This window comes from Chenopodium album, chromosome 25 (genome assembly GCF_948465745.1).
Source record: "Chenopodium album chromosome 25, dcCheAlbu1.1, whole genome shotgun sequence".
Taxonomy (NCBI): domain Eukaryota; kingdom Viridiplantae; phylum Streptophyta; class Magnoliopsida; order Caryophyllales; family Amaranthaceae; genus Chenopodium; species Chenopodium album.
In genome coordinates this window covers 2458720-2484229 of record NC_137858.1, presented here as the reverse complement: position 1 = coordinate 2484229, position 25510 = coordinate 2458720, and the positions used below count along the sequence as shown (strand labels likewise).

The following is a 25510-nucleotide window of genomic DNA, read 5'->3' as shown; positions in this document are numbered from 1 at the left end:
ATATTTAAATATTGAAATTCTGGACCAAGTTTCGCATTTTATGAGCTTCATATTTATATATTGAGGGAAGAGCTTGACTATATTATACGAAGTATGATTTATACGTAATAGAATACTACTTTTGACGTTTAAATGGTACGACTATGAACTTCAGAAGTCAATACCAATTAAAAGTCTTATATTGAATAAAACCATATTCTAAGCTACTCCGTTTATTTGTCGAAAATAATCACTTGTGAAACAACTTAACAGCCTCTCCCCTTTGGTTCCCTTCTAAAGCCTCATCTTCATCTTCATCTTCATCTTCATCTTCATAGGTTTACTTCAACTTGGACCATGGCTGGAAATCCACTACGTTTTCACTTGGCCTACTATTTGTTGGGCATAGGCATGTAAAGTTGTAAACCAACATCTTGATCAATTTTCAAATAACTTAGGTAAGCAATGACTGAACAGAAATCAAGCTCATTTCAAGTCTTATATGTGAATGTAGTGAAATATTCCAATCAAAATAAATTCATCATATCGTAAACTTACATTTATCTCAGAAGGTATCAAAATCATATTAGACTAGAAAAATTTCTATTGTGATCAAATAATATAGTAAAGATGATGAAGCAATACATTAAAGTCAAACCAGACTTGAACATACTATGTATAAAATATTAGATTATATCAGAACTTAAAAAATAGTTTTAGATCATAATATGGATAAGAAGAATAGAACAAAACCTTATTCTAATTAAAATAATACCAAGTCAGACTAGAAATTCATTCAGATAAATTTATAGTATCATAATACACCAGACCAGACAAAATTATAATTCCTAAAGGTAAAAATTCATTCGGATAAATTAAAACCAAACGTCTAAACCTCTTAAATAAGGGTCTGTTCATATTTACTAAAATGAGCTAAACTGTACTGAACCGATCAGAGCTGAACCGAACTGAATAGAGATAAAATGAATATTTTACGAGAGAAGGAAATTAGTAGCTGAACTGAACTAAACTGATTGGAGCTGAACTATATTAAACAGAACTGAAATTAAGCTGAAGTGAACATGCCCTAATTTAGACCCAAACACCTTAAAGGCTTAAAGATGACGAAGAGCGCATAGCACTTGTGTACAAAACTACTCCGTATGTCGTTGGATTTCGATATAGAAAGTTGAAAGTTTTGCCTAAGATCGATTGAAAAGTTAGTGGAAAGTTAGTTTATAAAAAGCTTAAGTAGGTTCTACAATTAGTTTAGTATAGTTCATAGTACATTATATTAGTAATTAAATGAAGATAATCGAGATGAGAGATCTTGAGATTGGAATTTAGAGCTCCTATACCATTTCCTCTGTCATCAGTTTCCTCAACCAGATTTATAAACATAATTTTTGGAGCTCAAGTGGTGTTGTCACACTACTTACTCAACCGCTTTCCAAAGTCAACTCTTTTTCCAGTAACAATGTAACCATGTCTCTAATAACTTAATTAAATAATACATTACTTCTTAATCTCTGGATCTTCTTTGACTATAGCAGAAGCATCCATAAGCCTTGATTATATAGGATTATAAAAGGCTAAAATGTTAATAATTAATAAAAAACTAAAAAATTATATGCTCATCAAGAGAAAACAAAGGATATAATTAAAACACGTAAACATCACAATTGCTTATAATTCTAGACTTCCAACCAAAAATTAAACAAAAATAAAAATAAGTCAATTATTGAATAAAAGAATCAAATATCAAAATTGCACATGATTTGATGATTTCATTTTTTTTAAAAATGAAAGATTCTATGTTCTCATATCACTTGATTCTCATGCATGTGCCACACAGTCCATTGCTAAAGCAACACTTTATTTCTATATGAAATTTGGTTTTCAAAAATATTGATTCATACTCCATGCATGTCATTGTAGTTGGAATAGCTTAGTCTTTACGTTTATGTCACTGGCATAGCATAAGAGTGATTGAACAAACTTCACTTTGCCATTGCATACAACATTCATGTGGTCTAAAGAAGAGTAATTCATACAAATTCGCTTTGGTTTTGGTAATTTTGCACATGTATTCTAGTAGATCAATTGAGAACGTTTCGTAGGTAAAGCTTTTAATATTAAAACTACTCGTACTGAAACTTGACTTTAAATTGACAATAAAAGCTTATCAATTTAATTAAAATGTGGTTGAGTGTGCTTCGAAATTTATGGATCAAGTTGTCAATGTGTTACTATATATTTCAATTATGCAAAGCATACACCTTATCACTCCATGTGATTTCGAAGAAGATAGGTACACATTGTGCTTAAGAAAGTTTATCCAATAAGTTTCAACTTAAGATTATGACACATTCTTTAGCTAAATGGTTGGAAGATGAATGAGTATGTGAAACTCACAATAATCCAATAGGAGAATAAAGGAGGAATTAAGCCAAAAGAATTGACTTTTGTCATAAGCATATATTCCATTTCAATCATCTCAACAAAATGTACGGTTCAACACAAAATGTTCTGATTCTTATACACAAAAATTCTCAATGATAAGATGGTCATATGACCTACTTGAACATCAAAGGCATTTAACATGAATTTTGCTGCTAAAGGGAACAACCAAATACAAACTCCTTTTGTTTCAATTTTCTCTTTTTCTTCCTTTCTCTTCTTTTTTTTCCAATTCACTTTTTCTTTTACTTTTTGTTAGGGAGTAAGAGAACATAGCATCTCAATGATCTCATCCAACACTTTAAAAAACAATAAACATCGAAATTCGATACAACTAGTACTCATGACTTAACATTAAGCGTTAACTAAACATTAGTAACACCAATCGATCATAATCAATATTTGCATGAATTAGGCCAAAAAAAACCCTAGCAATTTCGTTCAATTTATGTTTACATTTGGCCTTCAAAATCACAATTTCAAATCAATCACACTTAAACCAAAACCTAAAAACTAGTAATAAAAAAGAAAAATCCAAACTAATTAAAATATAGTACAAGTAGAAAATAATTTAAGAGGAAGAAATGACAGTAGACCTGCGACGATTATCAGGGTACTGAGAAAGGGGGACAACCTCGGCTAACGGCGTAGAAATCGGCGTTGGTAACGGAGAATTCCGACAAACAGGACAAGAACCGTTAAGTTTAAGCCAAGCATCAAGACAACACAAGTGAAAAAAATGGTTACAATCCGGCATCATTCTCAGCATCTCACCTTCTTTGTAATCACACAAACAAATCGAACACATTAAATTATCACCGTTACTAGTTTCTAGATTCTTCTTATAGAACTGAAATTTCGGGTAAGAGTTGATGACAGCACGATCGAGTCCAACGACGCCGTTTGATGCTCTGTTTTGGTTTTCCTCGTCGTCGTCGTTGTCGTCTTCGGCGACAAAGATGATACGAGGTACGATGATGGCGTTGTCGGAGGAGGTAGGGAGTGGGGGAGCGTGGAGGCGGCGGCGGCGGCGGTGGTTGGCCCGACAACAGATGTAGGAAGACAGGAGAAGAGCGGAGAAGAGTACGAGGAAACCGAAAGCGATAGCTATGGCGTAACCGAGTCCGAGGTTTTGGAGTGAGAGAGGGGGAGAGGAGGAAGGTGGAGGAATAATGGGGGACATTGAAAAAGGGGGAGTTTCATTTTTTAGGAGAGAGAAAGAAGAAAGGGAAAAGGGGTTGATGGGTTGAAGTTGGAGTTGAAGATGAAGTGGGGTGAAGAGGAGTTAATTTTGGGTTTATTTGGAGAGAGAATGAGAATGAGAGAGAGAGAGGTGGGTGGAGAGTCCAGCTGCTGCATTTAATTCTTGGTTTGGGAACAGCGATGCTCATTTAATGGGGAGGTTGAAGAAATGAAGGGTTTATAGAGACTCTTTCTCAGCCAAGGAGGGAGACGGGAGAGCGTATACGGAGTTTAAAATTATTGGAGATCACTAATGTCTAATGGCGTGTTTTGTATCCGATATAATGATTCAAGAGGAAATATAAGCGAATTATTGTATTTTTGTGAGCATGATCACACATATTTTGTGTAGGGTGGTCATGAATTACCATCTGCAACGTATGATATATCATGTATGTCTTAAACGTAATTTCTATTTAGTTAGAGATTTTGAAATAGTGGCTTGTAAGAAAAAAAAAAAAAAAAAATGTAAACTTGTTTAATTTTCTTTAACTTATAATAAATGGATTATTCAAGTAACAACCTATTCTTAGCCTTGTTTGCTTATCTTGTATTCTTGTTTATTGATAAGCCTTATGCCAATTGTTTTATCACAGGTGTTTCCCTATTGTCAAACTTTCAAATAAACATGTTTAACAGCGTTGGCGTGAATTAGTATGAGACTATGAGTTACATGAATGATAATGAAATAGTAGAAAAAAGTTGGATAATAGGCAAAATTGATTTTTTTTTTTTTTAATTATTTTTGGCTATTTTAAATTGCTTCTAAAGTTGGTTATATTTCATAACGACAACTAGCCAACAATCAATTTTTGTAAGACATATTTCTAGCTAGTATTACCATCTTTACTCAAACCGAAATGAAAGAAAGTCTTTCTTTGTTGGGTTGTTGTAAGTGGGAAAAATGGTCTTTAATTAATCATGATGATGAGTTTGATTACCGGATTGTTATGCTACCAACCGTGCGTCACTAACAAAATTAATACTAATACACTTCAAATTGACCAAATTGGATTGTAATTATTGGCAAAATATGGTTTATTAAGGATATTTAGAGACAGAGAAATATAACATTATCCCTTTAATTACATCAAAAGCTGTCTTTGGTTGTAATGAGTAGAAAATAAAATTATAATGGTTGCCGTTAGTTACACATTTAACACCCGACACACTAGAGTTCTATAGTTTTGTTTTGGACTTGGTCACTTTGGAGGATGATCAGCAAACTATTCTGAATGTACTTGAAATTATTGGTCCCCCAATGTTAATTTTAAAAGGCTCTAATAATTCTCTAGCAATCAAATAATGACAAAAAGTAATGATATTGCAAAAGAAAAACTCTCACACAATAGACAAGAAAAAAAAAACGTAGGCAATAATCCACTTCAATTTTGATATGGAATAACTTTTTGCTAATACTTCATATTATGGAGTTTCATATTCAATAGAGGATTAGATAATTGAATATTTGAATTTGATTGAACAAATTGAAATTTTTTGTTTTTTCAATCGTGTGTAAGCTAGTCATCTATTATCTAATTCCTATTCCATCCGTTTTTAAATACTTGCTCCATTTCTCCATGCGCGGAGTTTTAGGAGAAATTGGAGAAAGTAATAAAATATGAAGGTAGTGGGGTTGCTGAAATATTAAAAAATTGTAAAAAAAAAAACAAAAGTAGTGGAGAAATTGGAAGAGAGAGAGAATATGAAATTAATAAAATATGACATTTGTTGGGTTCACTAGGTGAGAGAAATGAATTAAATATTGTAAAACCTTTTCAAATAAGGAAATGGAGCAAGTATTTAAAAACGGCCGAAAAAGGAAAGTGGAGCAAGTATTTAAAAACGGAGGGAGTAGAAGAGAAGTTCCACTAACTTAATATTATATGACAAATTAATTCCAGATTTACATATATAAATCATCTAATAATTAAATTTAATTAAATCAAATAGTATACAGTATATATAGATTTTAAAAAAATAAAGGTTGATAATAAAACCAACTCATAAATTTGAGGTCATGAGTTTAATTTCGATTCGTTTTGAGTTTATTTGATGATATTTTCTATTACTCCAAATTATTTTATCATCCCACTTACGCTACAATGTTATATAAGTTCATTTATAAGTATTAAATTGCAATATAAAATGTCTTACTAAGTTGTTTGTACTCCGTACTAAGTAATTAACAACCCAAAGAGAAATAGAAATAGAAAAAGAAGTCAAGTTTTTCATTTTTTTAATACAACCTTTTAGAGTTTTAGATGATGATAATTTGGTGAAAGTGGTAAAAGCAGCACGTTCACATTGTAATATGAAAGCATGGAGTCATGCTCACACAATCAGTGAAGAGGACAAAGAAGCCCATTTTTTTAATTGACTTTTGAAGTTTGAACTCGTCACCTTACTACAGTTCTTGGTCAAGTATCCTCCTTGTCCATTCCATTACTACAGAGTACAAACGAGTGAACGACCCGTCACTTTCTTCTAATATGGTCTTCCACTAATTGGGCCTTGATTTTAACATTTGTGGTCATTTTTTTTGGGTTCTTTTGGATCAGCTGATTGCCTATAGTGTGAAGTATATCTCACACATGACACATCCAATTTTACAATTGGTGGATTACAAATTTAGATCGACTTGTACAACATTATTAGGCAGGTCGATGTCAATTTGTCAAATAGATTAGCTCATAAAATATTTGCAAAAGATATAATAAACGCAATCAAAATTTTGTATCAACTTTATTTTTGTGTTTAATTGAAAATATCATAATTGAAACTAACGCTTTAAAAATCACTATATATAAGATAATTTGTGTAACATTATGTACGTGACTATGCATATTAGGCTATAATTATGAGCTTATAACATTGGAGATACATGTGTTGAAAGGTCTTCCAAAGTCCAAACCATATCACTTATTTCCACATAAATTGACAACAATCGTTCTTTATTAAGACTTGGTGACCAAAATGTAGACCATTGTAAGATTACAGGTCTATATGCTCTACTTACAAAGAGTGCCAAAATCAGTTTTCCAAATATCAATATTATAGTTTTGGACAGTATAGGAACATATTTTTCATACATTTTGAAACAAAAATACTATTTCTAAATTTTCAATTCAACATGCCTCTTACAACTTTGACCCTGAATCTCTAGGCTAGAAATGTTAAAACTAACTGTACAATTCATATCTACAACAACAAGTTTAAAGTCAATAATCAACACTTTTATTCTTCCAGGAACTCTGCTGTAGGTATCCATAATAAGCAGGCCAGAACTTAGATCACTAACTAGGTTCGGAGCCTTAAACATCCGTTCTGTATTAATTACCACGGTTATGTTCATCCTTAGGGTATGTCGTCCCCGGGCCCAGCCGGGTGGTCCATGAGCCTCTCCCACCATGATCCCCTTGTAGTAAATGCCTGTGGTGGTGTTACTGAACCTGAAAGTAGCTCGGTTCGAGTTCTTGACCGACACGTCAGCAGTCATTGAGATGTTGGACTCTGGCTGGATAGCCAAGTTGGTACCATTGGTGAGGGAGATTTTGTTGAGTGTCATGATTGGGTCCTTAACCTTAAAAAGTGTTAAATAAAGGACTAAGATGGTTATGATCACTAGCACTAATGTCCCTAGGGAACATACTATATAGCGGCGGGTGCGAGTCGTGCAACCCCTTTTTTTGGTGGTTCGGATCGGTTTAGGATCAGAGATCGGACTCGCTAGTGGTCGGGTCTGATCCTCCATCATGGCTAGGGAATTTGTGGGGTGTGATTAGGGGAGAATTAACAAGTTTAGTGTTGTGGGGTGTGATTAGGGGAGAATTAACAAGTTTAGTGCTAAATAAGAAGATGATGTAGAGTTGAAACTTTGATTGGTAATGAAGCATTGAAAATTTGGATTCATTTGGCGTGAGAATTGGGGGTGAAATATGGAAGTCAAACCACGTTGTTAGCACGTTTATTAATAATACAAGTAATAAAAGAAATGGACAAAATATAAAAGGCTAGAGGATGATGACTATAGTCTATAGAAAAAAAAATGTGGAAGTGTTATAGAATGATAAAAAATATAAATATGGAGATGCGGGGTATCGATCCCCGTACCTCTCGCATGCTAAGCGAGCGCTCTACCATCTGAGCTACATCCCCTTTGTTATTTATTACTACTTCAGGCGTTATTAATTGGTGATGTTTGACGTCACAGTATATTCTGCAACTTGTTCATTCTTGGTTTGTTAGGGCCTGTTCTCTTATGTTGAAATTCAGATCATTTCAGTTCAGTTCAGCTCAGTTCAGTTCAGTTCAGCTCAGTTCAGTTCAGCTCCTAATTTCCTATTCTTATAAAATATTCATTTTAGTTCAGTTCAGTTCAGTCAATAAGAAAATGCCCTTAATGTATTCAGTTATGCATACTTACATGAGTTTCAAGAGTAATTAAGTAGTAGGAAATTTCAAATTTTTTATTTTTGTTCACATTGATCATACAAAATGATGCAACAAAGAACCAACTACGGTATGTCGGTATTTATGAACCAACTAAGTTAACCATTAACTAGTTCCTTGCTTATCTATTATAAATCCTTGCGTAATTAACATAAAGTTGAACTCTCTATTCATAAAATCATTATCCAACACACTTAAGCTTCTGACAACGATTTTGAGGGATTCATGAAGTAATAAAGCCATTAGCAATATCTAGAAGCGATTAAGCACTATGTCGTAGTTTCATAGTCTCAAACTCTCAATAAATCCATATAAGAAGTTAAGGCCCTCAATTTTTATGGGCCTTGTTCCAAATTTTATATTGCACTGCTTTATTTAAGAACTGATCCTGATTTCTGATCTAGCCCAATGTTCCCAACTCTTTGCCACTAACTTCAACTAACAACTGTGTATACAATACAGAGACATCTACTCATATGAAAGCAGAGTTATTCTAACTGAAGTTCCTGGCTTATCTGATTTCAGAGGCAAGATGATTAGGCATATCATGTTAGCAAGAGGAATGATACTAAAGATCACAATAGACAGTTCCTCACGCCTGCGAATGCAGTGGATTCAATCAAGGTACATGATGATAGACTTGAGATCATCAAAGTTGAAGATATGCCACATAAACGAGCTAAGAAAACAACTTTGATGATCTTAATCTTAGAGAGAAAACAGCTCACTGAAATGTTGATAACATAAAACGTAAAAGAACCAATGCGTTTATAATTACAAGAACTCTAGCACCAAAACTAGCAAAATTCTGGTGTTAACACGAAATGTTCCTGTAAGATACTAGTACAAGGGAGACCTCAAGAGAGAGTTTCCTAAATATAACCAACATGAAACTATGAAATGAGGCATAAAAAAAGGCAGTATGTATTTTATTTTTCTTTCAAACATCACGAGGTTTATTCTTTCTTTTCCTCCTCTTCTTCTCCTCCTCCACCAAAGAAGTCTCTGATGGACGGAAGCTTGATCTCTCCCTTGGAAGAAAGGGGAATGGTAAAGTTGCCAATGATAGGGAGGTCGATAACAAGACCCAACTGAAGTTCATAATCAATGTCCCAATCCCTAAAGATGTCCCTTGCCAAGCTCACAATGATGCTATGTGGCACCTTCATTGGCACTTCCAGCATTGTGGTCTCCTTTCCTCTTATTGATCCTGGGTCAGCAATAGTTCCCGACAATATCTCCCTGCAAAAATTGACTTCATTTCATTAGTTCAACATCGATAACATAGAGTGAATCTCAATCATCGTTCCACAACTTATGACAACTACAATACTAATAAAAACAAACAGTGAAACTGATGTGAGACTAGGGGAACATTAGTTTATTTTCGGAATGTCTAATAGCTTTGTGATGGATAGCCTTTACCGTCTCATACTAATCAATGCAGGACGGTACCAACCTAAGACTTGCTCGTACAAGAATGGTATCAATAAAGACGTGGAAAAGGATTGTGTAGCATGAGATCTCACATACTTTATTCAACCTTCTTTTTCCTGACTTTCTAATGAATATGTTATCTCTGGCTCTCTACTAGTTGCGTAGAAGATTGAAAGTGGAATGGTATTAAGAATATGCCAAATCATGGAGCCCATTTAGCCACATTCAAATTGACTTTTCATTGTTTCCCTCCATTTTATAAGAAACTGACATCTTTATAATAAGTATAATATCTCAACTATAATGGAGGACATAATAGATGTCTTTGGTAGTACTAATTCCCTCCATGATTACGCGTTAAACAAGTTTATGCACACTTTTGTTAGTGACTTTAAATACCAAATACCCTGTATAATAATAATTAAAGTGCAAGAGAAGCACAAAAATAGATCTCAAAATCTAGTAGCAAGCTAGCGGCCTAACTAGTGTTAGAGATTGAATGCATAACATTCATAATCATAACGATGATACTTATATCAAAGTGTTTATCACTTCATGTCTAAAATTTTCTGCGCATAATTGCATAAATAACATCATAGTGCAGCACTGCAGCAGCTAGTTTTTCTATAAATCATCATAATATTAGAATATTGGACTACATGAAATTGGTAAGTCTGATATCTCAAACAAAAAGGAAAAAAAAATGACAAATCTAAATTAAAACACAATGGGCACCTAATCTTCATTATATTATCAAACAAAGCTTCATTATATTATCATTATCAGTAATTGCTTTATTTTCCTAATCTTCCCCTGAATTAAAGGCTTTGGTATTAAAGTCATGAAAGTAAAAAAGAAATATGCCCTTTCTACCTTCTGAAATAATCTTCCTTGACAACTTACCAATATTTTCTTAGTAATTCAATAACTTTAGTGCTTCACTATTGAGAATATTGATCATATAAACATCAGAGAAATAAAAAGAGCATCATTCTTTCAAAACAGAAAAAAGAAAAAGAAAAGACTAATCCACATAAAAAAATTTAGTCATTTAGATTTTTTTTTTTTTTTTAATTTTTTTTTTAGAGCCACAAGGGCGGGGCAGGATCACCCGAAATCAGGAGGGAAACTCTAACAACTTGAGCTATCCCTCACTCTCCATCTAGAATTAATTTGCTTATGTAGAGTATATCATTTCATAATATATCCCCAATTCACCCCTGTAATAACATTTTCCTGAATCGCCAGTTTTTTATATACATAATGTCCTCCATGTACCCTCAATATCATTCCTAAATTACCAAAAACACCCTTAGTCATTCAAAATCAATTTGCATATGTAGGAGATTAACCGGATACACCTCAATATAACAATAAGTCAATGAAAAATGAGTTTATAATTAGGTGAAGGGCATATAAAAGATTATAGAGTAGGCATCAAGATTAAACTTTCGTTTGTGTCAAACAAAAAAAAGATTAAACTTTCGTCAAAACATCTAAGAAAACATGAATCTATTAAACATACTTGCAAAACCAAAAGTTTCAATTTTAAACAAATCATCAGAAACATTTAAACTTCAACAAGAAAAATCAATAAAAATAAATATAAACAGGGGAAATCAATAAAAAAAAAAAATCCGACATATAACACCATTAGTCCATTACATATATCTCACATTGATCAAACAATTAACAAAACAAAATTTATAAAATTTTAGACAAAAAAAAAAATTTAAAAAGGGTGTAAAAAAAAAAAAAATACAAACCTGCCATCACATCTAAGGAGGTAAGTGATCTCACAAATAGGAATAGATTGAGAATAAGGATTCATAACACCAACTTTAGCGCTGTAAGTAACACCCTCTTTGTTAACTCCTTTCAGATCAAAATCTTCTATGTTTGCTTCTGGTTTTGGCATATCTGCGATCTTCTCTGCTACAAAGTTTTTTGCTTTGTCTATTAATCCTGCCATTTTTCTTTTTTATTTTCTAATTTCTCTCTTCAAATCAATATTATGATCGAGATTAAGGATGATGATTTGCTATTGAATCTTGTTTTAGCGATGGTTCTTGTTTGGGATTGGTCAGGCCTTTATATAACTAGAGGTTGAGAGAGCTCTCTTGCCTTAAGATGTAAAAAGGTGTCACACGTATACCACTTTTATTGCATTCTTATGTTCTTACAATAATATTAATAATGTTTTATTTCAAGACGATTATTGTAATATTTTATTAATCTCAACTCTTTATTTCGGATTTTTAATTTCCTTCCGAATAAGGAATAACTTAAAAAATAAAAAATAAAAACTTAAAAATTATAAACGTTAAATATTATTGGATCACTCAATTAACTTTTCTTGCTCCATAAACAATTTGATCCGAACATTTAATTTTTTCGCGTTCTTGTAATTTTTTTTTAAAAGTTAAGGTCGGTGCATAAACCTCACACATTTAGAGATGGATACAAATTAAATAAAAGACAATTACGAGTACATCACACATGAGGTTTATTCCTTGTCATCTTCTCCTTTGCGAAAGAAGTCTTTGATGGAGGGAAGTCTGATCTCTCCATTTTTCCGAAGAGGAATAGTAAAGTTTCCGAAGATAGGAATGTCGATAACAAGACCTATCTCAAGCTCATAATCAATGTCCCAATCCTTAAATATATCCTTTGCCAAGCTAACAATCACGCTATGTGGCACCTTCATTAGTACTTCTAGATTTGTCTTCTCATTTCCTTTAATTGATCCTGGGTCTGGAATAGTTCCGGATATTATTTGCCTGTAAATATCAACTTCATGCCATTAGTTTACATCAAACTTGAAGAACTAACATATTGCCAATCTCAAACTGATCTTAATCTTTTTAAAAAAAAACTATACATTATTGTTTTTTGTCCTTAAAACACCCCAATTCTTATTTGCTAGACTACCTTTCATATTAGTCTATTTATAATAATCTATTATCAAACCATCCAAACAAATGTGACATCACATCAATTTAACCACCTTGACTATCAAGTCCAAAATGTTCATAATTCAACAAACCATCATAAAACCAATTCAAACGGGGGAGATCATTTCAACAAAATCAAATCGATCAAATCTTCATTTACATGTTTTTCCTCAACAGTTGACCTACATTTTCTTAGTTATTGTACTCCCAGTGAGCATCTTAATTGTTACTCCGTAATAATAAGTAAAGGAAAAGTACATCAGTATTGGAAATTGATTTTGGCACACCCTTAAGTGATTTAGGCACACCTCTATATGAGAAGAGTTTAGAAAATTGTGCTCTCACATAGGAGTGTGCCAAAATCAATTAAGGATGTGCCAAAATCATTTCCCATCAGTAGTAGTACATGAACTAAATTAAATCTAGTGACGGCCTAAAGGGTGGTATATTATCCCTATCATATTTCCTTTATTTGTAAATGATATTCTTAAAACACCATTTAAATCTCCTAACTACCCAAAAAAGCACTTGATCCGTCCTAAAAATGCCCCAATGTATTAAGTTGGGTAAAGGGAATTAGAGGCAGCAAGATCTAACTTTTAATTTAAGCAAAATTTGAAGTCAACTAAAATGTTAAACCATCTTGACTAGCAAGTAGCAATATTTTTACGGGTAAAATAAAATATGGAGTAAAAAAGAAGGCAACATTTCAAGTACTATTTTCATTGAATCATCCTAATTCATAAACATTGCACTAATAACGAGTAAAAATCAATTAAACAATAAAAAAATAATACAAACAGGGGAATCAATCAGAATTCCCAAGATCCAAGATTTACAAATTGAAATTAATTACAAAACTATGAAAAAAAAAAAAATTATAAAATTACAAACCTGCCATCACATTTAAGATGAAATGTGATCTCACAAATAGGAATGGAATGAGAATAAGGATTGGTAACACCAACATTAGCACAATATGTAACACCTTCTCTGTTGACTCCTTTTAGATCAACATCATCTATGCTTGCCTCTGGCTTTCTCATATTTGCGATTTTCTCTGTTACAAAGTTCTTTGCTTTGTCTCTTAATCTTGACATTATTATGTTAATCTCTCTGCTTTATATAAACTAATTGTATGAGATAAAGAAGATGATTAGCCCTTAATCATGTACATTGGCTATTATTTAATATTAAATTAATAATAATACTTTAAAAGTGGTTGAGGCCTTGAGGGGTTTTAATATTGTCTTATTGGTGCTACACATATATGACTTATTGACTTTTATTACATTGTGATTTCTTACCAAAGTATTAGAATTGTTTCCTTTCAAAACAGATTTTTGCAATGTTTTCAATGATTTTGGGCATTTATTTGTTCTCAACAACAAATTATTAAAATTACCTAAGAAGTATAGCATTTTTTTTTGGGTGAGAATAGCATTAATTTATATATAAGAAAATATTATAAAAAATAAATATTACTCCCTCCGTCCCTAAATTACATTCCTCTTTGGAAATTTACACGGGAATTTAGGAGGGAAGAATAAGACAAATAACAATAATTAGATAATGCAATGGGAAGTACAAAGATAGATTAGTTATTACTCATGACAAGTCATCAATCCTTTGTTAAAAAAAAGGACCAATCACATGCTCCCAATTAAAAAATTTTAACCAATCATATTCATTGTAATTTGGCACAAGGATTATGACTGAGATTAGGTAAGGATGAGTGAGAAAACACTAAATATAAAACAAAAAAAAAAGTGTTGATTTACTAAAAAAAACTTACCAAAAATAGAAAGGAGGAATGTAATTTTGGAATACCAAAAATAGAAGTAGGAATGTAATTTAGGGACGGAGAGAGTACATCATTGGATAATTTTATTGACTTTATTCCAATAATATGTTAACTCCATTTAAAACATCGATTCACATTTACTGGTACTATTTTCGTTTAAAATTATAAACCATGCATAAAGTTCAACAGTGAATAAGATATTTAGTACGAAGTATGTTTTTGGGTGAACTATCGCACATATTTAGATACAATGTACATACCTAACATATGAAGTATTTTTTGTCTAATGAAGATTTATTTTTATTTTTATTATATTATTATTTTTTAAAAATATTTATGCATGGGTGCATAACTCTATAGTTTTGATAAAATGGTTATACGTTGCCAATGTAATGCTTCTTAGGCTAAACGAGTGTAAGGGTTAGTACTTAGTAATCAAAGTGGAATAGACGTGTATGAATTAACTTTTCGTGGTATGGAGTAGCCATCAAAGTGTGTTGATTTTTTAAAAAATATAAAATATATAATCGACGAGGAAACTTTCGTAAACTCAATAATACTGAGTATACTTTATCCTTATTTTAAGGTTGTTTTCACCTTGAGTTACATGTTTATTGATGCTTTGTTTAGAATATTGATGATGCTTTTTTCTTTTTTTTTTTTTTCTTTTTTTTTTTTATTTTCTTTTTTTTAAAAAATTTTTTTTAATCACTTTTAAGTATATCAATTTTCCTGATCATGTGTACAATAAATTGTAACAATTGTAAAATATATTTTATACCAACAGATTGTCATAAACTTGATAATAAATTTACTCCGTACTTTGTAGAGGTTGTGGTTCGAATTCTAACATATGATCAAACCATCTGCTTATAAGAAATACAGTACTCCTAAATCATACTCCTTCCGTCCCAAAAAGAACGACCCATTTGGTCAAAACTTTGTCCCAAAAAGAATGACCCATTTGCATTAAAACACCCACCAATTTGCTACAATATTTGTGCAAAATTAGCTTTTCCATATAAAAATTTGATTTTCCATGTTATTTTATTACTTTCTCTCTCTATTTTTTTACAAACCCCATGTAAATTTATCTTTCCAATATACTTTTACTTCTTCTTACGTAATTTCCTGAATATCCACGTAATCAACCTAAATGGATTGTTATTTTTGGGACAGATGGAGTACAAAACAGAGTTATAAAAAAATAAAAGTATATAGGCGGTGGGACACGTGAAAAAACGTGTACCCGCCGACCCGCGTACAAGCCGTTGTGGAAGATCTCACCTGGAGGGCCCATCTCCGTACTATTTATAAGGGTCAGCTATACACGTGTACATTAAGGATGCCAGATCCGTCGGTAAATGTTGATGGTCTAAAGGATGTGGCCCAATTAAGTATGGATCAAAATGATGGGCCAGTGAACAAGTAATTCGTGTCTATTAAATGAGGTTTTCAATCAATTAATTTCCCTTGGGTATCTATCATAAATTCATAACACAGTACGAAGTTAGAATTAGTGATGTATTATATCGAATGGTGGCCCAATTACAGACTAGCTTCACGATTCACCCCAAATTTGAAGTCATGATTCATGAACAACTGGTGTACTGGCTATGGTCTTCGGTCACCTAGTCATTATTTAGAAACGAAGAGAATAATATTGATACAATCTATTTCTACTTTTTGTCACACCGTATCTTGATGGCTGGTTTCATTTTTATACCATTGTTGGTTATGCTACATGGTTTCCATAAACGAGTGGGCATTAAAATCGTATTGAATGTTGAATGGGTGTAGGACCACTATTTTTGATTAAACGAGATCGTGAACAAAAACATTGGTTAGCAATGCATTCAATGTTAACTTAGGTATGGAATAGAACATATGACAAATTGAAAATGCCATGCATAGGTCCCATACTTGCACCCATAAAGTAGGGAAAATGTTGGATGATCACTAATAAATTCAAGTGACATTTGGTAAAATAAACAAACCATTAAATCGAATATGAACTCTAATCATCAACTTAGGGCCTGTTCTAATTGACTGAACTGAGCTGAACTGAAATGAATATTTTATAAGAGAAGGATATTAGGAGTTGAGCTGAACTGAAATGAATATTTTAGAAGAGAAGGATATTAGGAGTTGAGCTGAACTGAACTGAACTGAACTGAACTGAATTTCAACGTTAGAGAACAGGGCCTTAATCTTTTAGTTGAGATGGGCTATTAGCATATTAACAAGATGATCATTCAAAAATCAATTAAATGCGAAATATGGAGTAAATAGTGATTCTTGGTGATCAATTAAACAAAGACAATATTTACTCGATCTCATTTTAGCATTTTGGGACTATTAAGTTGTGCAAAATATATTATATGGCCATATGGAACTCATAACTGAAGCACATATCCAAATAATTCAGGATGATGATCCAAATCAAAAATCACACATGCATCACATATTCACATATGATCTTCATTGGAAGTAATTATTTTTATTAAGAAAAAAGTACAAATTAAAACCCTAATTAAAGATGTTACAATTAGTTTCATAAATTAAAATTGGCCCAACAATTGTTGAATTGATCTCATGTAAGATAAAACTTTGACATTATTACGTATACAACAAGAACTAAGGATGTATTTCATCTAACTTTTAACTTAAGAAAGAATTAGCTACAAGCTTACAAATATACTATCATGTATTTATATGTTCATCCATACATGTATATGTGCATTTACATTTTATAATTAGATTTTCTTTGAGAAAGCTTAGCATTATATGTGGTTAAATAATTCATGAATGAAGATTACTTAGGTTAAACTAGATAGAAATTGCATTTGGTTAAGGAGAGGAGAAAGGGCTTCCATCAACTTCTCGCAAGGATGATTGTGAACTCCCTCATATGTTGTTACGACAATGCTAGAGTCCTTGGATAGCCTCTGCACTTGTTTCTTCACATTACATGTCAAATGTGTGCACCGATAATAGCTCCTGTATGATAAACATAATTTGTTTAATCTCGGATCATTACACCAACATGTAAATTAAACCTATTAATATAAGACTATCGATCATGAAATTAGAAATAAGAAGGTTAGCTACTAGTCAAAGTTTGTTCATGAAAAGCACAAGAAAAAAAAAAAGGAAGAATAAAGATGACCATATACCCTATCATTTTCTATTTTTCGATTTTCAATTTTCACATATCAACATATATTGATTTTTTGTAATGTTATAAGCATTAATTATCATTCCTCCAAAGAGAGAAAATTGTTTGTTTGTATACGAAGAACGACCTAGACATGTACATACCTCGGATAGATGTTATTCTTGACGGATTTCTGCCCATATTTTCTCCAACGATATCCATCATCAAGAATGTCCTCAGAGCTCTTCGTTTGGAATGCAAATCGAGGAACCACCTTCGCCTTCCTCGATCTTGTACTGCCACTACTACTAATACTACAGCTACTTATTCTTTTGCTGCTTTCCAACAGATGATTAATACTTCCTCTATTTTCTTCCTCATTATTGCTTCTAGTACTATTATCTCCACCACTTAAAAAATCTGAACCATTACTCTGACGATCATTTTCAAACTCAAGGCAATCAAGTCTTTCATTATCATTATGACAATATTCATACTTACTATCAGCCTTAACAGTTGGTGAATCGATCAGAAAGCTAGACCAATCAACGTTATCTGAGACAGTCGCGGCCTCAAAATCATTTGATGAAAACAACAACGGAGGTGAAAGTTCCTTATGTTGAACCTCAACGCGTGGGACATTTTGCTGCCCTTCCATTCGATAATGAGATCGAGTATAGATGAAGAGGCTCGGGGCGAATATAAAAACGTGTATGGGTGTATATATGATGAGATGGATGGAAGGTAAGAACGTTGGCCAGATATATGAAAAAAATAAGGAGTTAGAGAAATAGAGGTGTATGTGAAAAGGGAGGGAAAAAGGAGAGGATGTTACGTTTGAAGGAGTTTAGAGAGAAATAAAAGAAAATAAAGGCCAACAAAATTGCACCTACTTTGTTGGTTCAACTACTGGTGCTACATTACGTTTGTGAAAGGTTTTTCCTACAAATATCCAATACATATGTTTGCATTTTATGTTAGTTGTGTAGTATTTATTCTGTCGTTTTCTCTAGTTAGTGTACATTATCAATGGTGAAAGGCGAATACGTCGACGCAATGACGCATATATACAGATAGCAAGGTAGCTTCTTGCAGGAATTTTAAGTGTGTTAATTTGTTAAGTCACCAACCCACATAGTCAATTAACAAGGTTTACCACAAATAAGGCCATTTCTAATATGAGAAATTGTGAATTGATATATTATCTGTCCACCAGTGAAAGTAGCTATTTGATTTATACTAGTAGGTTGTTAATCTTAAAAACATTGGTGATGGAGGCATAATTGCATAAAGCTAAGGATAGTCTTTTTGACAGCAGTCACAGTACTATTTTTGTATGCATTAAGGAATTTATGTCGATTAAGACTTAATCATGCCTTCAATTTTAACCCATACAAACTCAGCCATTAATATTGAACATACTTGGACTTGAAATCGGGTGAATTTTACACATGGTCAATTTGGACTAGATTTTGCAAAAACATGTCACGCTAACATGCTATTATTCTTATTTCTGAGTATCATAAACTTAATATCATTACATTCTATAAAATCATCAAAATTCAGACCTAAACCTCTCTCTAATAGCAAGACCAGTACCACTCTATCATGGTCCTGCGCTTATGAACTCAATGAAACATGTTACAATCCGCAAATCTCTATGTAGATAATAAAAAAAAAGCTAGCAGTATTTATTAGCCTAGTCTGGAAAAAAAATTAGAACAAGGGCCTCTTCCCATTCAACATCTCCATCAGGTGATCAAAGACGTGACTTCCCCCGTCCCGTAAACCAGAATGCATGTATTCATTAGTTATCCACAGCCGAATTCCAGAAATATGTTCAGCAGTTTTCATGGCTAGATTGAAGTTCACAAACATGTCCTCATAGTAGAGCGCAGCTGCTACAGGAACCTATAAACATTGTCATGCAATGTTAGATGAAAAGACACAGTTATAGAGGGTTAATTATTAAAGCTGCAAGCCATTAGCCAGCATTATCTAAACTCGAGGGAGCACAACATGACAGAAACATGTATTCACATAAAACTACTGACACAAAAAGAAGTCTAAAATATCTGCAGTTTAAGCAAGCCCCAAGTTATAAATCCTGGTTTTCTGCCATTAAAACATCAGCAATACATATCATCAAGGAAGGCTAAGAATCCAGAGAAGACAAAGAAATATTTAGGGTCCATATCACATGTACAAGGCAGAGGATCAGACCTTGTTGTTCTCTAGTGCTGCTACATCATATAATGGAGGCCAATCTTCTTTCTCTGAAAGTATGTGGGCAACCTCCTTGAGATGTTTTAAGGCAGAGATTTCATCAAACATCCATGGAAATACCATCTGTACAAGTAGAGTATCAAGTCAGATAAGATTACATGAGCAGACGTTCACTGCTGCCTGCTGCAGATTCCAAAATGCAAGAAACACAATGAAAAACACAGATTGTGGATCAGTCGTATTTATATTGTCAATGACAAACAAAGAAAGCAAATCATTTACTAAGGAAAGCAAGTACTCTTTGGCCGTACGTAACCAAATATAAATTTTGAACATTTTGCAGTTAACTCTAGATACAGCAAAATTCACTGACTTCACTCAGGGTTATTGCATGAATAACTTCTGTGTGTGAAGGTTGTAAGGCAAGTCAAGGGTTACAAGGTGAGCTTTATAATTAAGTAATAACCTTGGGTATTATGGGGTGACTTTTATGAAGAAATAGATAGACATTTTCTTCTCATGGCATAAGAAGCTCTCATGCTAGAATTTACCATAATGTAAATTTAACAAGAACTCCATAGGAAGAGACTCGCTGACCCATAGGAGAAGAAAAGGAGAATTTCTAGAATAGGAGGATTTGACACTTGGAAAAGAAAGTTTAACATTTGAAAGCTTAGCACTATCATATGTTGTAGCATAAGCATACCTCTCCAGTGAAGTATACAGGACGCCCTTCTTTTGCTGCCTTGATTGCGTCAAACTTGCTTCCTTTGGCCTCCCTTACTCTATGAGCAGCCCACTGTGATGGAGCACCCTGCAGATTTAAAACAACTTACCTTTATTTTCATGGGAGAACTTTGCTAGACAAACAGCAGCAATTTTTTCTGCCGTAACACATGAAAAGAAAAGAGATACTAAACATACTTGGCAGTAAATCAACTCATGAAGTATGGCATATAGTGGGTTCGTATTGAAAGACCCCCAATTATCAAACTGCCATCCAGAAAAGTTTCAAGCCATTAATTGTCATAACAAGTATAAAAAGGGACTCGATTAAATTGAAAATTTTAAAGCTGTAGTGCAAAAAATACTACTTGTACATTGAATTACTTACGGCATTCAAAAAGTAATAACTGAGTTGCTTTTGTGCACCTGGAGTTATAACAGGATCCCAGGCTCTCTCAAGCCTGTGGAGAACAGAGGACAAAAAGGAAAAGGTAAACAGAAAGGAAGAGATAGAATTACTAAAAGAGTAATATTTTAATCTCATATTAAGTAAAGCGAGATATTAACTACTTACATGTAATGCAACCTCTCAAAACCAGCACCAGCCCCTAGACCAGAAAGACCAAGAGTTTGAAGTCCCCTTGGAGTTAACATTCCACCAGATGGTAGAGGCACCTTCATTCAAGGAAACAAAAAAAAATACAATGACACCTACTTAAAATTTCGACAAAGAGCAATTCAAAAATTGAACAGTAAACTTATATGTTTTAGAATGTCATACCCCGCCTCCTTCAGAATTTGCCAAGAATTTAACAATATCTTGGACAACTTCAACATCCTGAGGAAATCTTTCATAGTATTTCTCTGTTTGGCGCGAAATCTTTTCAAAGCATGCATGATACACGGCATCTGCAGTACAACCATCTGCAACAGGAGGAATTCCGCCTGTTACAAGGACTTGCTTTAACCCTTGAGGGGCAAAACTTAGATATGTAACAGCACAAAAACCACCGTAGCTCTAGAAAACAAAGGGAAAGAAAAAACTGTGAATTATAAGAGTTATATGAGTTCACTTTTGGGGGAATAAATACTTATTGAAGATGAGCATTGAGCAATAAATGGAACACTATACACATGTCTGTTTACTCACAAGCTATAAATGCAAAAAAAAAATCAAGAGATAAGCACTAAAATCAACTTATACCTGTCCCAAGATAGTCCAAGGACCAGCTTCAGGAACAATGCGCTTTCTAATGAATTCAGCATCGTTTACAATATTGTCTGCACGGAAGTGTCTCAAGTATTCAGCCAGATCTTCTGCAGATTTCATTTGCTGCATAGAAGATGTGGTCAAGGAAGTTGACAAACCTGTTCCACGCTGTATAAATACTGCATTAGGTAACTCCACGAAGAAGCTAAGAACCATAACCTAAGCATAATAACAGAATTTGCAAATGAAACTTCCTATAAACCATGCCTGATCCAACAACACAACACGATAGCCCTCACATGCTTTACCAATCCAACCATTTGATTCTGTAGGACGTGGAGACTCAAAGCCAGGTCCACCTTGCAGATATAGAAGATATGGCAGTGGTTGATCCTCCTTACCAGCTGAGAGAAATAGGAGATATATGTATTTGTGAACCTCAAATTGGCAAAAGACACTAAAGCCATTAAGGCATTAACAACCATAACCGAGCAATACATATCACATTATTCAAAGAGCCAGACAGAATAAAAAAGAGTATAAATTTTGCTTAAGGTTGTTAAGTCTCAATATGTCCACTTATAACCCCTTTAATTGTTTTCCTATTCAAAGGTATGGAACTCCAATTTGTATAGTTTTGCACCCAGTGCGTCCAAATTCCAAAACAAAATGCTGAATTTATCATCACTCATTTCAACTTATAAGCCCTTATTCCTATAGATAAATTATTTTAACTTATAAACCCTTAGTTAAATTAAATATACACTCTACTCGACTTGAAACTTCTTTTTCGATATGAGAAGAATGGGGCTTTAATAGGTTTTAAAATCCTGCACCTAGAACTACACCACCATGTAGCTTCAAGTCGAAACATGCACACATGCAATAGTTGAGTTTCTGAGAGGTTGTGATCAGAATCCATACATCACAAGCCGGGTATCAGCCACGTGCACCATACAAACATTGACACAAACCGGTGATAGTGGACAGTGGTACCAAGATATAAGGTGCAGGGCATCGTATTCCTACTTGTTTAAGTCAATATTCTTTCTACAGTCTACTATTTATTAAAGCAAAGGGTATAAAAACACTTGTAGTCAATCGAATGTCTTTTTTACACTAAACAATTGTAATGGGAAGTACTACCCCACCACCACCAAAACGAATTATCAAAATTCCCTCGTACAAATTTAGATTCTTAAGTGAAATCAAAAGCTATTCACAGTAATCATTAATCAACTAGCATATAATCCAACAAATTAAACTGTTGATAACACTAATTTCTGCGTTTTATGACAATAGTGGAATCCAACAAAGCAAACAGGCAATCACATTCATTACAAACACAATTTACACACCCAGGGAAAACAATATTAGAATAAAGCTCAAAGTTCATCCCCTTTCTACGCCCTTTTCACTTTATCAAAACTCTTTCCATCAAAAGCTAGATCCATTTTTCATATAATACAAAATTGTTCAAAATCACGTCAATTGATTAAGATATGATAAATCCACAATCAAATTCAACAATGCAATGACGAATATCTAAAATTGAAGAAATAGATTGAATTAAAAAATGTACCGGCAACAACTTCGCGAGCAAAAACGCTGATTTTAGGGCAAGATGAATCAGAAACACGAGAATAATCAAGAGGAACAGTGAAATAATGATCACGAAGTCGGAGTTCCGGCACCGAGATCCAGTTTCCGGCGACATGGTCAGCCGGAGAATTGCCGTTGGCGGAGGTCATGGCGGCGGAGAAAGTCGTGAGTTTACGGCGGCGAGGAGAGAGAATGCGTAAAGTGAATGGAGCAGTTGTTGAAGAAGAAGATGATGAAGTGAAGCGATAAAGAAGTAGAAATGGAGGTGGCAACAAACAACAAGTAGTGAATGTGAATGGTATTCGTGTTGACCACATTATTCGTCACGCCGAAATAAAAGCAGTTTTTTATGGTGTGATTGGTTCATAATATTTGTCAAATACTTCCATGGTTGGAACTTGGAAGCTAACCACTTCAACCTTTCTTTTTTTAGATGACATAAGACGGGCACTCCATTCTTATTAGCGTGCCTAAACAAGTTTAGATGTTACGTAATGCTATCCTCATTTAATTGAGTTTATATGTTCAAAAATGTAAAACTTACGGAGTATAAGATTTGAACTCAAGACGCTTAAATTCTAATATGTTAACCACTAAGATATTACTATATTACTTGTCATTCTATATTAAAATTTTAATATTAATAAGGATTTTTATCATTGGAATAATAAAGTACCTTGGGCATTGTCCAAACCTAAAAATTAGTAAAGAATTAAAATAGGTAAGGAGCACCAAATACCAAGTTCTATGCAATGTAAAACGAAGTCTAGTGATGTAATATTAAAATATTTTCTATAGCTATATTACTCGTGCTAATTGAACTTGTTAATCTTTAATTGAATAAAATGAAGGTTAAAAAAAAATGTTTTAATGGTTTCTAGACGGAGTGGACATCCAAATTTGACTATTCACTTACCAAATTAAACAAGAACATCTAGATTGTTGCTTTAGGAAAGTCAACAATAAAGTTTAGATATTTTCTTTTTTGTTCCAACAAGACATTGAAAAATAGTTTTGGTACAACATGAACATTCTTAATAATATAAAAGAAAGTTTGCTTCTGGAATAACATCTAATAGTCTAAAACCTCATTATTAATTTCGAAGATGTGGAAATATAAAGGGTGGTAAATGTTGAAACTTATAAATAATGCATTTGATGCAACTATGCAAATGCCAAAGCATCATAGAGTCAAGTCAGGTATTAAGCCATATACTCCCTCCGTTTCTTATTTCTTGCAACAAAGGGGGGTTGCACGGTTCCCAAGTCAAAAGATTTTAAGCATGTTTAATAAAAAGTAAGGGTATGTTAATAATGTGATTAAGGAGAGAGGGTGAATAATTAATTAAATAACTAAAAGTTCAGCACCACCACCAATGAACACACACGCCACCAGAACCACAAGCAACGATAAGCAACCACCAACGAAACCACCCAGAAATCACCCAACGACACCACAACCACCACCCAGACCCACCACACCAAATCCACCCACCTAACCCACGAAACCACCAAAACCCCTCCTCCACCCCTACGAAACCACCAGCACTACCAGATCTAGACCCACCGACACCACCAGGGCACCAACACCACCGAAACAACCAGTTCTAGACTCACGAAACCACCAGACCCACGCCACCAACCCCACGACCCACGAAACCACCAGATCCACACCACCAACCTACGACCACCAACCCACGCCACCAACCCACGAAACTACCAGACCCACGCCACCACCAGACCCACGCCACCAACCCCACCAATCAGATCTGAAACCCACTAAAAGGTGATTTGGAATTTGATTATGATAGATGAAGGAGGAGAGAGAAAGTGGAATTTGATTATGAGAGATGAAGATGATGGAATGATAGATGAAGGAGGAGAGAGAAAGAGGAATTTGATTATGAGAGATGAAGATGATGGAATGATAGATGAAGGAGGAGAGAGAAAGACAATGGGTTTGATTAATTGGGTGTGATTTAATTGATAATCAATTTAGATTAAGGTTATAATGGATTGTTATTATGGGTAGCATTATGTGTTAAAATTTTTTAGTAAGGGTATATTGGTAATTTTGACCGAAAAAAGTTTCCAAATAAGGAAAAAAATAAGTTTGTTGCAAGAAATGTGGACCACCCCAAAATGGCAAATGTTGCAAGAAATAAGAAACGGAGGAAGTAGATGGCTTCAGGAGGTCGGGCAATGTGGTTGCTCATAGCTTAGCAAAATTAAGCTTTAATTATAGTGAGTATTGTGTTTGG

At 33.6% G+C, this 25510-nt stretch overlaps 5 protein-coding genes and 1 non-coding gene across 6 annotated transcripts; all 6 read right to left on the bottom strand.

The window, feature by feature from the left end:
- Nucleotides 1-2828: 2828 nt before the first annotated feature.
- Nucleotides 2829-3901, bottom strand: LOC145614822 (RING-H2 finger protein ATL67-like). Its single transcript, XM_081669884.1, has one exon. It carries the CDS (start codon nt 3620-3622, stop codon nt 3011-3013), a length of 612 nt encoding a protein of 203 aa, XP_081526010.1. The 5' UTR covers nt 3623-3901; the 3' UTR covers nt 2829-3010.
- A 3865-nt stretch (nt 3902-7766) lies between these two features.
- TRNAA-AGC (transfer RNA alanine (anticodon AGC)) lies at nt 7767-7839 on the bottom strand. Its single transcript has one exon. It is a non-coding gene; the product is annotated as a tRNA-Ala (tRNA).
- Nucleotides 7840-8857: 1018 nt separating this feature from the next.
- LOC145614502 (desiccation protectant protein Lea14 homolog) lies at nt 8858-11656 on the bottom strand. Its single transcript, XM_081669558.1, has 2 exons — nt 11337-11656; nt 8858-9375 (listed from the first exon to the last, which is right to left on the bottom strand). The coding sequence occupies exons 1-2, from the start codon at nt 11540-11542 to the stop codon at nt 9090-9092; spliced, it is 492 nt and encodes a 163-aa protein (XP_081525684.1). The 5' UTR covers nt 11543-11656; the 3' UTR covers nt 8858-9089.
- Nucleotides 11657-12076: 420 nt separating this feature from the next.
- Nucleotides 12077-13624, bottom strand: LOC145615319 (late embryogenesis abundant protein Lea14-A-like). Its single transcript, XM_081670383.1, has 2 exons — nt 13419-13624; nt 12077-12350 (listed from the first exon to the last, which is right to left on the bottom strand). Exons 1-2 carry the CDS (start codon nt 13622-13624, stop codon nt 12077-12079), a joined length of 480 nt encoding a protein of 159 aa, XP_081526509.1.
- A 3481-nt stretch (nt 13625-17105) lies between these two features.
- LOC145615722 (putative WRKY transcription factor 75) lies at nt 17106-18143 on the bottom strand. The gene is made up of 2 exons (XM_081670773.1): nt 17650-18143; nt 17106-17328 (listed from the first exon to the last, which is right to left on the bottom strand). Exons 1-2 carry the CDS (start codon nt 18141-18143, stop codon nt 17148-17150), a joined length of 675 nt encoding a protein of 224 aa, XP_081526899.1. The 3' UTR covers nt 17106-17147.
- An 832-nt stretch (nt 18144-18975) lies between these two features.
- Nucleotides 18976-23685, bottom strand: LOC145614625 (uncharacterized). Its single transcript, XM_081669688.1, has 10 exons — nt 23230-23685; nt 21915-22051; nt 21642-21815; nt 21219-21455; nt 21012-21112; nt 20826-20898; nt 20636-20704; nt 20418-20525; nt 19709-19834; nt 18976-19396 (listed from the first exon to the last, which is right to left on the bottom strand). Exons 1-10 carry the CDS (start codon nt 23564-23566, stop codon nt 19202-19204), a joined length of 1557 nt encoding a protein of 518 aa, XP_081525814.1. The 5' UTR covers nt 23567-23685; the 3' UTR covers nt 18976-19201.
- Nucleotides 23686-25510: the final 1825 nt, after the last annotated feature.